Source organism: Osmerus eperlanus, chromosome 8 (genome assembly GCF_963692335.1).
Source record: "Osmerus eperlanus chromosome 8, fOsmEpe2.1, whole genome shotgun sequence".
NCBI classification, from domain to species: Eukaryota; Metazoa; Chordata; class Actinopteri; order Osmeriformes; family Osmeridae; genus Osmerus; species Osmerus eperlanus.
Window position 1 is genome coordinate 546,551 of NC_085025.1, and position 15,151 is coordinate 561,701.

At 49.1% G+C, this 15,151-nt stretch overlaps 1 protein-coding gene across 1 annotated transcript in view; it reads left to right on the forward strand.

The window, feature by feature from the left end:
- The window catches only part of cnih3 (cornichon family AMPA receptor auxiliary protein 3), a 22,088-nt gene extending 8,227 nt beyond the window's left edge, over positions 1–13,861 (forward strand). Inside the window, exons 3-5 of the mRNA XM_062468031.1 lie at positions 6,893–7,005; positions 11,670–11,813; positions 13,131–13,861. Of these exons, the coding sequence (XP_062324015.1) occupies positions 6,893–7,005; positions 11,670–11,813; positions 13,131–13,158 (285 nt within the window). The 3' untranslated portion in view covers positions 13,159–13,861. The remainder of the gene's footprint in view (positions 1–6,892; positions 7,006–11,669; positions 11,814–13,130) is intronic.
- The last annotated feature ends 1,290 nt before the right edge of the window (positions 13,862–15,151 follow it).

Genomic DNA, 15,151 nt, shown 5'->3' on the forward strand with positions numbered 1-15,151 from the left:
TCACTAACTAACCACAACCCTAACCAACCCTAGCTAACCACATCACTAACTAACCACAACCCTAACCAACCCTAGCTAACCACATCACTAACTAACCACAACCCTAACCAACCCTAGCTAACCACATCACTAACTAACCACAACCCTAACCAACCCTAGCTAACCACATCACTAACTAACCACAACCCTAACCAACCCTAGCTAACCACATCACTAACTAACCACAACCCTAACCAACCCTAGCTAACCACATCACTAACTAACCACAACCCTAACCAACCCTAGCTAACCACATCACTAACTAACCACAACCCTAACCAACCCTAGCTAACCACATCACTAACTAACCACAACCCTAACCAACCCTAGCTAACCACATCACTAACTAACCACAACCCTAACCAACCCTAGCTAACCACATCACTAACTAACCACAACCCTAACCAACCCTAGCTAACCACATCACTATCTAACAGCCAGCCATAACCCTGCGCCTGCAGAGGGCTTGACAGAGCTAGTGTTCTCATTTCCTTTCAGCTATTTCTAGTGTGGAGATGGGAGCTGCAGCCCATAATCAGCTGCAGGCTGCTGTCCTGCTGGAGAGGTGCGCAGGCGGGGGGAGGTGAAGGGGACGAGCTGACCCATTAGCCTGTCACATCAGGACTGGGAGAGGAGGGGAGGGGAGGGGAGGGGAGGGGAGAGGAGAGGAGGGAGGGGAGGGGAGGGGAGGGGAGTGGAGTGGAGGAGAGGAGAGGAGAGGAGGGGAGGAGAGGAGAGGAGAGGAGAGGAGGGGAGGGGAGGGGAGGGGAGAGGGAGAGGAGGGGAGGAGGAGAGGAGAGGAGAGGAGGGGAGAGGAGAGGAGAGGAGAGGAGGGGAGGGGAGAGGAGAGGAGGGGAGGGGAGGGGAGGGGAGGGGAGGGGAGAGGAGAGGAGGGGAGGGGAGAGGAGGCGAGGGGAGGGGAGGGGAGGGGAGAGGAGGGGAGGGCAGGCTCTCTCTCTCCCTATCCTCCCCTGGTCTCTCTCTCTCCCTATCCTCCCCTGGTAGGGCATTTGACAGCAGATCAATAAGTTGCAGGTACGTAGGTATGGATGCTACATGAACAGTCAGATGTAAAAGAAAGAGCTCCCTCTCCACAGTACCCCAGCAGCAGCACCTGGGGACCTGCTGCTGCTGGGGGGATCTCATTACACGGCCACTATCCAGCCATTCAGCGCGTCAAAGAAATAAATAAAGAAGACTTTGATATTTGGGTGGTTATGTTTTCAAGAAAGGTGAGAGATCTGAGGAGAGCTGATCTCTGGGGTTTAGATAACGGCCACACATCAAAGCAGAGGTACTGTAGATCCCTGTAAAGGCATGATGAAGACCTTTAGGAGGAGGTAGAATGTCTGTACAGGTACTTCTGCTGGGATATTTCAGTCCTACAGAGGTTTTCCAGCTGTGTCCTTCACTGCGCTCTTCTCATCTACAAACAAAAGTTTGAACAAGTAAATGGCCGTGGATCTGCGCACAGTCTCTCCGAGGAATAAGTATCTTTTTAAGAGAAAATATGTATAATTATTTTTCTGCTGTTAATTACAGAGTTGCCGTGGTAACGAGGCGGACAGTAATTGGAGAGAAGGGTCTCTTTGATCTTCTCTGGCGAAGGAAACTTGCGGCTGCTAAAATGAGCGCTACATTTCAGATTAGTCACAAACGCAAATTAGCAAGGCGGGGAACAATATCGCATACGTGATTGGATGTATGTTAGCCAGGGTTCATACGGGAGTGTGGAGAGACCAGCTGGATTACTGGTTCAACCCTGGAGCTGGTTAACTGTAGCCTCTGAACTGCACGCTACAAAGACAGCAGCTATGCTGTCAATGATAGCCAAGATTGATCCACATTTAAAAAAAATAAGTTGTATGTGGTGAATTGTGAAAATCACGAATATTTTTTCTAAGAAAAGTTTGGCATCATTGATGTGGACTCTGCTATACTCTGCTGGACTCTGTTGTGCTCAGCTCTTCTGGAGAGGAGAGGCTGTGCTCCAGTCAGGACAGCTCTCTCTCTAATTAGCTTTGCTGGAGAGGCTGTGCTCCAGTCAGAACAGCTCTCTCTTTCATTAGCTCTGCTGGAGAGGAGAGGCTGTGCTCCAGTAAGGACAGCTCTCTCTCTCATTAGCTCTGCTGGAGAGGCTGTGCTCCAGTAAGGACAGCTCTCTCTCTCATTAGCTCTGCTGGAGAGGAAAGGCTGTGCTCCAGTCAAGACAGCTCTCTCTCTCGTTAGCTCGTTCGCTCGTTTGTTGTCATCTTACATTGCCCAAGTACAGTTCAAAATCTTTCAAGTTGATTTTCTCTGATTTAAGAGGTGCCAACAGTCAGATAAGCATATCTCTTTCAAACGTTCGTATTTCACTGTATGATAGCCACGTCATTGGAAAGCTTACAATCAGCACTTTCATGATTGTCAAAAGAAAAGAAAAAAAAGACTATGACCTACATGCGGACTAAAATTCACAGCACAGCAATGTGAAACCTGAGAGGAAGCATAGCCTGGCTTGGCCTGGATGTTACACTAGAAAACTAAGAAATCTTTGAGGGTTTAGGATTGATGTTTGTGTTGGTTGTCTGTCAACACGGGTTCATCAGGAAGGGAAGCAGCAATGTGAACGTATAGGTCCCCTGTTGTATTAATATCGCCGCTGTTCTCCTGCCTGTGTTAGAGGCACTTCTGGTTCAATCTGGATTTTGGAGACATCTTTAGGGATTTATTCAGACAATTTCCTCACAGTCAGAATCTTTTCCATTATATTGTCTCCTCACAGGCATTGTACAGTGAACCAATAATACTTTTTCTCAGTGTATTTGTGTGTGTGTGTCTGTGTGTGTGTGCGTCATATGGTCCATGTCATCCAGTGTAGTGGGGTTGAACATGTGGTCGTTTAAGAGCTCCAGGGCATCAGATGTGGAGGGAGGGATCCTCAGGGCTCCTACCCAGACACAGCTCTCTCTTCCTGGCCAAGCACCCCCAGATGTGCCCTCTCCAGCTGGACCCCACCCTGCTCAGAACACAGGTCAATACCAGATTGTGGGTTTTGAGACCTTTTCATCTGTGGAGGCTTCATCTCAGGTAGCTGTTAACTCTGCCCGGCGTGTTGAGCCCGGCGTGTTGAGCCCGGCGTGTTGAGCCCGGCGTGTTGAGCCCGGCGTGTTGAGCTTGACGTGTTGAGCCCGGCGTGTTGAGCTTGACGTGTTGAGCCCGGTGTGTTGAGCCCGGCGTGTTGAGCCCGGTGTGTTGAGCTTGACGTGTTGAGCCCGGCGTGTTGAGCCCGGCGTGTTGAGCTTGACGTGTTGAGCCCGTCGTGTTGAGCTTGGCGTGTTGAGCCCGGCGTGTTGAGCCCGGCGTGTTGAGCCCGGTGTGTTGAGCTTGACGTGTTGAGCCCGGCGTGTTGAGCTTGGCGTGTTGAGCCCGGCGTGTTGAGCCCGGCGTGTTGAGCTTGACGTGTTGAGCCCGGCGTGTTGAGCTTGACGTGTTGAGCCCGGCATGTTGAGCTTGACGTGTTGAGCTTGACGTGTTGAGCCCGGCGTGTTGAGCCCGGCGTGTTGAGCTTGGCGTGTTGAGCTTGACATGTTGAGCTTGGCGTGTTGAGCTTGGCGTGTTGAGCTTGGCGTGTTGCTGATACAGAGAGGACAGAACGAGGTGTGTGTTCTGGAGGGAAGCCTGACTTTACACAGTTACTCAAAATAAACATTCGTAATGTAAAGGTAAGCATGACTGTTTGCATTTTAATGAGCTTCTGGGTGTGTGGGTGTGTGTATGTGAGTGTGTGTGAGTGTGTGTGTGGGTGTGGGTGTGTGTGAGTGTTTACGTGCGGGAAGGGGGTTGTAGGTTATATTTAGTTATATGAGCGGCACTTTCTTCATCACCTGTTGTTGAAGAGCTAGACTGTGAAATGTCCTTTATGTTATTATGGAAGTGTGCAGGCATGGAGACTGAATAATAGATATGAGGAGCACAGCATGTCTTCTCCCAGTTGATGACCCTCTGCAGTGCTCTGGCCTGCTACATGCATGACTGGCCCTGCTGGAAGAACACAGAGCAGAGCTCAGCTCCCAGACCTCCTGTTGGGCCCTCTCTTTCAGGCCCTCGTTCTCTTTCTGTTTCTCTCTCTCCTTCCATCCCTCTGTCTGTTGCTCTCTCTCCTTCCATCCCTCTGTCTGTTGCTCTCTCTCCTTCCATCCCTCTGTCTGTTGCTCTCTCTCCTTCCATCCCTCTGTCTGTTGCTCTCTCTCCTTCCATCTCTCTGTCTGTTTCTCTCTCTCCTTCCATCCCTCTGTCTGTTGCTCTCTCTCTCTTTCCCTCGCTCTACCTCCATCTCTCACACACGTTCTAACTCTGGTATGGAATGTGTTCTATACCACTTGGCTCACGATCACTGTCGCTCCAGAAAAGTTACTTGGAACCGAGAAGATCTGTCTTTCATCTCTACAATTCAACTGAAGCTAAAAGTGAATGTTTGTACCGTAGCTAAACTAGTACGGTAGTAAACAAGCTTCCCCAAGATTTTAATTTCACAGTGTGTTGGTTTCTCCACATGAGATGAGGCCTGCTGTGTTAAGGTGGAGAGATGAGGCCTGCTGTGTTAAGGTGGAGGCGTGATATTAGATGAGGCCTGTTGTGTTAAGGTGGAGGCGTGATATCAGATGAGGCCTGCAGTGTTAAGGTGGAGGTGTGATATGAGTTGAGGCCTGCAGTTTTAAGGTAGAGGTGTGATATGGAGGGAGTCAGGTGGCTGAGCGGTTAGGGAAGCGGGCTGGTAATCTGAAGGTTGCCAGTTCGATTCCCGGCCGTGCAAACCAACATTGTGTCCTTGGGCAAGGCACTTCACCCTACTTGCCTCGGGGGGAATGTCCCTGTACTTACTGTAAGTCGCTCTGGATAAGAGTGTCTGCTAAATGACTAAATGTGATATGAGATGAGGCCTGCAGTGTTAATGTTGGGTTAGGGTGTAGCTTTCACTAATGACTCTAATTCTGTAATATCAACCCCTCCTCCCCTTTTCAACCCTCCTCTTACCCCTGTCCCTCCCTCACCCCTCTCCCTCCCTCCCTCCCTCCCTCCCTCACCCCTCTCCCTCCCTCCCTCCCTCACCCCCCTCCCTCCCTCCCTCCCTCCCTCACCCCCCTCCCTCCCTCACCCCTCTCCCTCCCTCCCTCCCTCACACCCCTCCCTCCCTCACCCCTCTCCCTCCCTCCCTCACCCCTCTCCCTCCCTCCCTCCCTCCCTCCCTCACCCCTCTCCCTCCCTCCCTCCCTCACCCCCCTCCCTCCCTCCCTCACCCCTCTCCCTCCCTCCCTCCCTCCCTCACCCCTCTCCCTCCCTCCCTCACCCCTCTCCCTCCCTCTTCTCCCCCATCTCTCCATCTTGCATCAGCAGGGTGACTGACTGAGTTCCAGTGTGTCTCCAGGCTCTCATGCTTAATCTCTTATCTCAAATGAAACCAGTTTAGAGTGTCATATTTTAGAGGAACTATGCAGCGACTGTTTAAGGGTTCCAAGCTAAGAGGATCAGATTCCAGCTGACAGCTTGTGTTCCTCTTCTGAGGAGCAGGGGGAGATGCAGCGATGCTTTCCAACATAGCAGGGCTACAACATGCATGTGGAATGTCGCTAATCATGGACCTAGTCATTGATTCATTGATGGGCTTGTTAATGTTGCTGCCTATGCTGGCCTGCAGCTGTGCAGTGTGGTCAGGGAGACCAGCGTGGTCAGAGAGACCTCACACCTCTCCCTCACACCCCACACCTCACACCTCACAACCCACACCTCACACCTCACGTCTATCTCTCACCAATACCTCTCCCTCACACCACACACCTCACACCTCACATCTCACGCCTCTCTCTCACCAATATCTCTCCCTCACACCTCAAACCTCACACCTCACTTCTCTCTCTCACCAATACCTCTCTCTCACACCTCACACCTATCTCTCACCAATACCTCTCCCTCACACCTCTCCCTCACACCTCACACCTCTCCCTCACACCTCACACCCCACTCCCTCTCTCACCAATACCTCTCCCTCACACCTCACACCTCACACCCCACACCCCACACCTCACACCCCACACCCTCTCTCACCAATACCTCTCCCTCACACCCCACACCCTCTCTCACCAATACCTCTCCCTCACACCTCACACCTCTCTCTCACCAATACCTCTCCCTCACACTTCACACCTCTCTCTCACCAATACCTCTCCCTCACACCTCACACCTCTCTCTCACCAATACCTCTCCCTCACACCTCACACCTCTCTCTCACCAATACCTCTCCCTCACACCTCACACCTCTCTCTCACCAATACCTCTCCCTCACACCTCACACCTCTCTCTCACCAATACCTCTCCCTCACACCTCACACCTCTCTCTCACCAATACCTCTCCCTCACACCTCACTCCACAATAACAGTTTCTTTCCGTCTGCAGCTGGCCTCATCAACAAGGCCAAGGACCCCCAACTGACACAAACTCACACCTAAACTCTTAGCATTACATTAACGCTCCTCTGACACACAGCCTTACTGCACTCTTTAACTTTATATATACATCTTGTTTTATTTTATTTATTACAGTTTTGCTTGTATTTTGTTGATAAAAAAGTAAGTAACACACTTAAAAAATCTTATATGTGTACTGTATGCACCTGCCCACCATAGTACATTCCTTGTTGTGTAAACTACTTAATCATTAAACTTGATTCAGATTCTATTTCTCAATTCCTCCTCCCTTCATTGCTCCTTTCTTTCTCCCTCTCTCCTCCCACCTATCTCCTCCCCCTCTCCTCTCTCTCCTCCCCCTCTCCTCTCCCTCCTCGCCCTCTCCTCTCTCTCCTATCCCTCCTAGCTGGTGCTTCCAGAGTACTCCATCCATGGGTTGTTCTGCATCATGTTCCTTTGTGCTCAGGAGTGGCTGACTGTGGGGCTGAACATCCCTCTTCTCTTCTACAACACCTGGAGGTAACTATCCACTCTGGCTCACAGCTCTGCTCTCTGCTCTGCTCTCTGCTCTACTCTCTGCTCTCTGCTCTACTCTCTGCTCTACTCTCTGCTCTGCTCTCTGCTCTCTACTCTCTGCTCTCTGCTCTACTCTCTGCTCTCTGCTCTACTCTCTGCTCTGCTCTCTGCTCTGCTCTCTGCTCTGCTCTCTGCTCTCTGCTCTCTGCTCTACTCTCTGCTCTCTGCTCTACTCTCTGCTCTGCTCTCTGCTCTGCTCTCTGCTCTCTGCTCTGCTCTCTGCTCTACTCTCTGCTCTGCTCTCTGCTCTCTGCTCTGCTCTCTGCTCTGCTCTGCTCTCTGCTCTCTGCTCTCTGCTCTCTGCTCTCTGCTCTCTGCTCTCTGCTCTCTGCTCTCTGCTCTGCGCTCTGCTCTCTGCTCTCTGCTCTCTGCTCTCTGCTCTCTGCTCTGCTCTGCTCTGCTCTGCTCTCTGCTCTCTGCTCTCTGCTCTGCTCTCTGCTCTCTGCTCTCTGCTCTCTGCTCTCTGCTCTCTGCTCTCTGCTCTCTGCTCTGCTCTCTGCTCTGCTCTGCTCTGCTCTCTGCTCTCTGCTCTCTGCTCTCTGCTCTCTGCTCTCTGCTCTCTGCTCTCTGCTCTGCGCTCTGCTCTCTGCTCTCTGCTCTCTGCTCTGCTCTGCTCTCTGCTCTGCTCTCTGCTCTGCTCTGCTCTCTGCTCTCTGCTCTGCTCTCTGCTCTCTGCTCTGCGCTCTGCTCTCTGCTCTGCGCTCTGCTCTCTGCTCTCTGCTCTCTGCTCTCTGCTCTCTGCTCTGCTCTCTGCTCTCTGCTCTCTGCTCTCTGCTCTCTGCTCTCTGCTCTCTGCTCTCTGCTCTCTGCTCTGCTCTCTGCTCTCTGCTCTGCTCTCTGCTCTCTGCTCTCTGCTCTGCTCTCTGCTCTCTGCTCTCTGCTCTCTGCTCTCTGCTCTCTGCTCTCTGCTCTGCTCTGCTCTGCTCTCTGCTCTCTGCTCTCTGCTCTGCTCTACTCTCTGCTCTATCCTTATCTCTGTGATGTCATCTCACAGAAGCATTATAACCTGCCTGTGTAGCAGGGTTTGCTCGTTTAAAGATAGAAATACTTAATTTATCATAAAGTCTGGGGCACCACCCTAATATTGGTTTAGGACATTAGGGAATCCTATGTTTAATATGTAATAATCAGTCTCATCTTTAGGAATGAATTCGTTCTAAGAGTAGAGCCAATCGTAACATCAGTGAACACGCACGTCAAAATATCTTTACAATGAATTTATTCAAGTAAGGTAAACAGATCTTATGAAAAGTTGGATTATGGGTTTGATATGAGAGATTGGTTTCAATGAACAGAATGAAATGGTCTAACTTAAAGAAAGGCAGAAATTGTACAGTCAGTGATTACATCCTTACAAATCATAAACAGAGCTCACGCCAATGCCATGTCGAGGAGGAAAGAGCGTTAGCCATAGTTACGTTTGATCAGGGGTTGATCAATGATGTTGAGGGCGGTTTGCGCCAAAGGTCCATTTGAAGAATCTGAAGTCACAGCGCGGCTGCGCTGGGTCATGTGACTGAGTCTGCGGGATCTCAGTGAAGTCGCATTTGGAATTGCGTTTTTGGTTCTTCTGTTGAAACGTCCCGATAGTGACGCGTTCACTATGAAGTTGAATCTCAGGAGAAGCTTGGCGACGTCCTTTGGAACGCCAATCCTGATGGCGTTCATGCCATGGTCGGTTTCGCTGGAGTCAGAGATTGATGGTCATCTTAGGGCTTTATACAGTTCGAGGGAGGACCCGTCTGGGGTCAGATGTGGATTGGGGGAAGCTGGGTTCTCAACTCCCCCCTCCTTCCTTCACACCTACCAAAGGTGTGATCTGATCTCTGGCTGGTTCATTCGATGGTTCAAATATTGTTCTGGACATCTTGGTACAGTTACAAAATATAGTTGAATGATTGTTTTATTATGATAGCTTCGTGTAGATACCAAGAATGACGTGGTTATCTTTCAGGAAGAAGGAGTTGTTACTAGAATCAAGATTTCAGTGAACACAACATTAAAACAAAGTAACAAACATAACACAAATATCCCTCTCATAATTCTCCACCTTGTACTCTTGTGGTAAAGGTGAAGTCTCAAGAACTTTCCTCAAAAGTTCTGATCAAGGTATGTTCTTTGTTCAAATCGCCGCCGAAACGGATAGCAAATGGTCGCTGGAGACGTGTTGTCTAAATCAGGCCCTTTGAAGCTTGCAAGCTAGCAGGAGGGCTGATTAGGTAGATTGGGGAGGTCCCCCCCCCCATTCTATGGTTCCTTTGCATCGGCGTTTGGTGGGTAATCAGCATACTGAGGGTGTCACAATGGCTGATTAGGTTTGTCTGATGTGATTGAATCACTCTTCAGGTGTGGCAAGATGTTGTCTCTGTGTGGTCTTGTGGACCTCACTACACCTGTGTAGCAGGCTCTGTGTGGTCTTGTGGACCTCACTACACCTGTGTAGCAGGCTCTGTGTGGTCTTGTGGACCTCACTACACCTGTGTAGCAGGACGTTGATGTCAGCAACATGGTTGTGAAGCTCGGCTGAAAACTTCACAGTTGCAGAGCTCAACACCTTGAATACTTCACAGTTGCAGAGCTCAACACCTTGAATACTTCACAGTTGCAGAGCTCAACACCTTGAATACTTCAAAAACTTGAAACGGAATATTAGCCTGAGGAGCAGCGCGTGACTGGAGCCTGTCATACATCTCTCCAGAGAAACGCTTGTTTTAACCTCTCAGTTGTAGTTGTTTAGATGTGCCTCACTAGCAGAACTTGGTGATTGTTTAGCCCAGAAGGTTCTGTCTCTCTCTATCCATCCCTACACCCTCTCTTTCCCCCCTTTCCTCTCTCTCCTTCTCTCTGTTCATCCCTACCCTCTCTCTCCCCCCCTTCCTCTCTCTCTCTCTCTGTTCATCCCTACCCTCTCGTTCCCCCCCTTCCTCTCTCTCTCTGTTCATCCCTACCCTCTCTCTCCCCCCTTTCCTCTCTCTCCTTCTCTCTGTTCATCCCTACCCTCTCTCTCCCCCCCTTCCTCTCTCTCTCTCTCTCTGTTCATCCCTACCCTCTCTCTCCCCCCCTTCCTCTCTCTCTCTCTCTGTTCATCCCTACCCTCTCTCTCCCCCCCTTCCTCTCTCTCTCTCTCTCTGTTCATCCCTACCCTCTCTTTCCCCCCCTTCCTCTCTCTCTCTCTCTCTGTTCATCCCTACCCTCTCTTTCCCCCCCTTCCTCTCTCTCTCTCTCTCTGTTCATCCCTACCCTCTCTTTCCCCCCCTTCCTCTCTCTCTCTCTGTTCATTAATAGCAGACGGTGTCAGATGCACGATGGCAACAGAGGTCTGCTTTTACTTCAGCAGAGTGAGGTTAGGGGGGTGGAGGGAGAATAGGGAAGAGAGAGTCATAGTAAGATGGCTTAAAAGTTGGAAAGGCAGAGATGAGAGAGAGAGGATTGACAGAGTGGAGAGAGAGGCATTCCTTTCAAATCTGTGAGTAAAGGTTCCTGCAGATATGCAGAGGTACACAGAACAAGGTTAACTCTAACCCAGAGAGAGAGAGAGAGAGAGAGAGATAGAGAGAGGGAGAGAGAGAGAGAGAGAGAGAGAGAGAGAGAGAGAGAGAGAGAGAGAGAAGAGAGAGAGAAGAGAGAAGAGGGAGAGCAGAGGGAGAGAGAAAGAGAGAGAGTGAGATCTGAGTCAGGATGTGATGTTGCTGTATTACAAGGTGTGTTTATAGACAGAGAAGGGTTAGGAGATGTTTGTACATTCATCATGTTCTTCTACAGCGTCTCCTCACCTGTAACGCTTTCCACCTGCGAGTCCCGCAATCACTCATCATCAACAACTCCGCCCCTCGAACAATTTTCATTTTAATCTTTACCTAAATTGAGCGTGATAGTTTGTGAAGCACTACCAAACTATGAAAAAATCATGTGAACCATCAACACCACTAAATACATATTCACTACAGCATATGCAACAATACATGAATATGGAAGCAAATCAGTGACATGTTTTGCATTTTAAAAGGCTTTGAACACTTTCAGTTTCCCTGCATATTGTACCATGTGTAATTATGTGACAAATACAAATATTGAATATTGATATTTAAACACCACCAAATTTGTTGGTTTGAATTCACCATTCACCAAAATCAGTAACATTATGTTACTGATTTTCTTCCATACATTATCTATGATGATGAACACGTGAACCCAGCCAGAGCCCCCCCTCCCCACAGGCCCAGCCTGCAGCCTGCTGTGGGTATACACAGTATATACACAGTATATACACAGTATATACACAGTATATATACACAGTATATACTGATATATACTATGAACACGTTCCTGCCTCTTCGGGGTCAGAACCCCCTCATGTTTCAGACTGGAAAACATTCAACAGTTGGAATGTTGTCATCCAATGGTCTGCCTGCTCAACTCATCCTGCCATCTCTCCTATCCTCTCTCATCTATCCTCCATCTCCTCCCCCCCCTCCCCCCCCCCCCTCCCCCTCCCCCCCTCCCCCCCTCCCCCTCCCCCTCCCCCCCTCCCCCCCTCCCCCTCCCCCTCCCCCCCTCCCCCCTGTGTGTGCGGGTGGACTACCCTGGTGTGTGTCTCTCTTCGGTAGGTACTTTCATAGCCCAACAGACACCAAGGAGCAGCTGTACGACCCGGCCTCCGTCATGAATGGAGACACTCTGAGGTTCTGTCAGAAGGAAGCCTGGTGCAAGATGGCCTTCTTCATCCTCTCCTTCTTCTACTATCTCTACTGGTGAGCGATCTGTTCATCCTCTCCTTCTATCTCTACTGGTGAGCGATCTGTTCATCCTCTCCTTCTTCTACTATCTCTACTGGTGAGCGATCTGTTCATCCTCTCCTTCTCTCTACTGGTGAGCAATCTGTTCATCCTCTCCTTCTATCTCTACTGGTGAGCGATCTGTTCATCCTCTCCTTCTCTCTACTGGTGAGCAATCTGTTCATCCTCTCCTTCTATCTCTACTGGTGAGCGATCTGTTCATCCTCTCCTTCTCTCTACTGGTGAGCAATCTGTTCATCCTCTCCTTCTATCTCTACTGGTGAGCGATCTGTTCATCCTCTCCTTCTATCTCTACTGGTGAGTGATCTGTTCATCCTCTCCTTCTATCTCTACACCTTCTCTATATCTCTGATCTTTATGGTTGTGCGGTCCTGCTGGGAGTGGTCGTATTTAGAGTGGTCATGTTGAGTGCGGTTCCTTCCTCCTACAGTGTGTACTGGACCTGACTTCGCCCCATCACAGGCTGCAGTAGTGAGTCTATGCGTTTGTTCATGTCCAGCTACTGACCTTTAACCCTAACTACTGTACCTCCCTCTGTACCCTCACCTCCCTCTCTAGTCTCACCTCCCTCTCTAGTCTCACCTCCCTCTCTACCCCTCACCTCTCCTCCACCCCTCACACTCCCGAGAATGTGTCTGAGTTAACTCATCTGTGATTTGCTGAATAAAATATAGCTGTGCCCACCCTCACACACACACACAATGTGGAGTCAGCCAGAGTTTGCCTGGCTAAGTGTGTTGCTCACGGGCAGCTCAGTAGAGGGTGTTTCCCCCCACAGTCCTGTAGATTGGCCATTAAACATGTAGTCTGAGATTAGAGCACCCAGACTGCTGCAGGACGAGTGTTAATTAAACATGACTCCAACAACCCCTTCCTGATGTTCGGGTTAGGGTTAACCCTAACCCATTAAAAGAGGCTTTGTGAGGTTACGCCTCGCTGCACATCTCATTCCAATCGCCGTTTTCTCGGCCCGCATAAATAAATTAAACGTAACTTTTACTGTTTGTGGGGCTTATTCAGTCGCCGGTGGACTGAAGACGCCCTGTTTTGATTCTCACTCAGAGGAGAACGACAGATGTCGTCCTCGCTGCTCAGCAGGAAGTCCTGCGAGGACAGAGGTCGTCCTGGATGGTGTTCACTACGTCATCTGTGTGGATCATAACATCGCCAACATGACTGACTGACTCATTTACTTTAGTGTGTATATTGTTTCTCTCCCTAATCCTCCTGGTTCAAACGGAAGATGACTTTTCTTTTTCTCTTCTCTCCTAGTATGGTCTACTCCCTGGTCACCTCATAGCCATGACCTCCCCTGACGCCGTTCCTCTGGATAACACACCTCCTGACGCAGCAAAGCCACACCAGAACCTTCAGATCCCAGCTGTGTTTCACCCAGGAGAGGACGTCTGTCTCACAGCATGAGGGAGGGTCACCTGATCCAGTCTCCTCCTCTCTCCTGTGTTCATGTATGTAAAGACTACCAAGAGACTACTGTTTACAGTCAGGTCTGATCGACCATATTACCTTCTTCTACATCATCACTGCCTGGCCAATGTTTGTACTCCAGCACCCACAGTCTATGTCCCTGGACCTAGCCTAGCCTAGCCTAGTTTCAACAGACCCACAGTCTGTCAATGTCACTGGGTCTAATCTAGCCTAGTTTATCAAAGGCAGACTCACGTTTTGTCTGTTCCTAGATAGCCTAGCATAGCCACAACCAGTCGTGTCCCTTGCCCTTGCCTAAACTAGCATAGCTTAGCGTAGCCACAAAAAATGACTAAATGTAACCAGTCGTGTCCCTTGCCTAAACTAGCATAGCCTAGCATAGCCACAACCAGTCGTGTCCCTTGCCCTTGCCTAAACTAGCATAGCCTAGCATAGCCACACTCGCAGTCTATGTCCCTAGGCCTAGCATTGCCACAGTCTGTCCCTGAGCCTAGTGCTAGCTTATCTTGATGAAGCAAAGGCATCGTAGCATCACCGCAATCGTAGGAAGTACACACACACACTGTAGTGTTTGCACAGTTTGACTCAGGCACAGCACTGTCGTCACACTACAGGACCACGGAGAGACCTGCTCTGTGTCACCGCTAGTAGCGTCACCGGTGACACAACTGCTTACTGTAGCAGGAGCCAAGTGAAGACCTCGTACATGGATGGACTGTGGTCAGCGAATGTTGCATTTTTACCAGACAGCACGTACAATACAAGCCCTGTCTGAAATTACATGAATGGCTTTTTGTGATGTGTGCTTTTTCTGTGTATTCTTAAAAGAGGCATTTCTTACTGAGATACGATCTTAAAGTATTATTATACTGTGTGATTATCTGTAGTTCTAGTGTTGTTTGGTGGAGAAATAATTTTCTAAAAATGAATTTAAAAACAGAAGCTTTTTTTGTTGAGTACTTCTAGACGAGCACTAATCTTTTGCACAATGGTGTCTGTACGTATGCACAATATCTGCAATATCTGTGTTTAAAGACGTTAATCAGCCCAGTTGGGTGGAGGTCTTCCAACTTTAATAAGGGTTCAAATGGACCTTATTGTAGATGGGAGGGGAAATAATGTGAAATGTGAAATGTTACTGTTTCCATAATGGACCAAATGTATTTATTAGCTTTTTGCAAAATCCACTGAATTTATATTCATGTTTGTTTATTTTGAAAAGCAGTACACAATTAAAAAAAAATACTCATCTATCAATTGTTGCATACCTACTAAACGACTGGGCAAATGGACAACTGATTATGACCATTTTATTGTTTTTGCTCTCTCTTCCCCCTTGTCTGTTTCTCTCTCTTCCTCTGTCTCCCTCTCCCTCTCTCTCTCTCTCTCTCTCTCTCTCTCTCTCTCTCTCTCTATCTCTCTCTCTGGGTTAGAGTTAACCTTGTTCTGTGTACCTCTGCATATCTGCAGGAACCTTTACTCACAGATTTGAAAGGAATGCCCATTTTGTTTTCTCTTACAAAAGAAACTAAAATTTTATATATTTATTGTGTATGTGTACCCAAATTAATTACGATCCTTGTTTCAGAAATAAAGTCTTAACTATTTTAAAGTGTAACGTGATGTCCTGTAGCAGGATGCTGGTGTAACGTGACTGGATGTATCTCTCCCTCCCTGCAGTAGCTGTCTGTCTGTGTGCGCATGTTTGTGTTTGATTAAGGACACACACTCCGCTTGGGCACACCTGTCAAATACTCTGACAGAGGTCAAAGGTTACGACTGGAGGTGAACCCACCTCTTGCCTCCCTTCTCCCCCAACCTCCCCTTAAACACACACACTATAACTC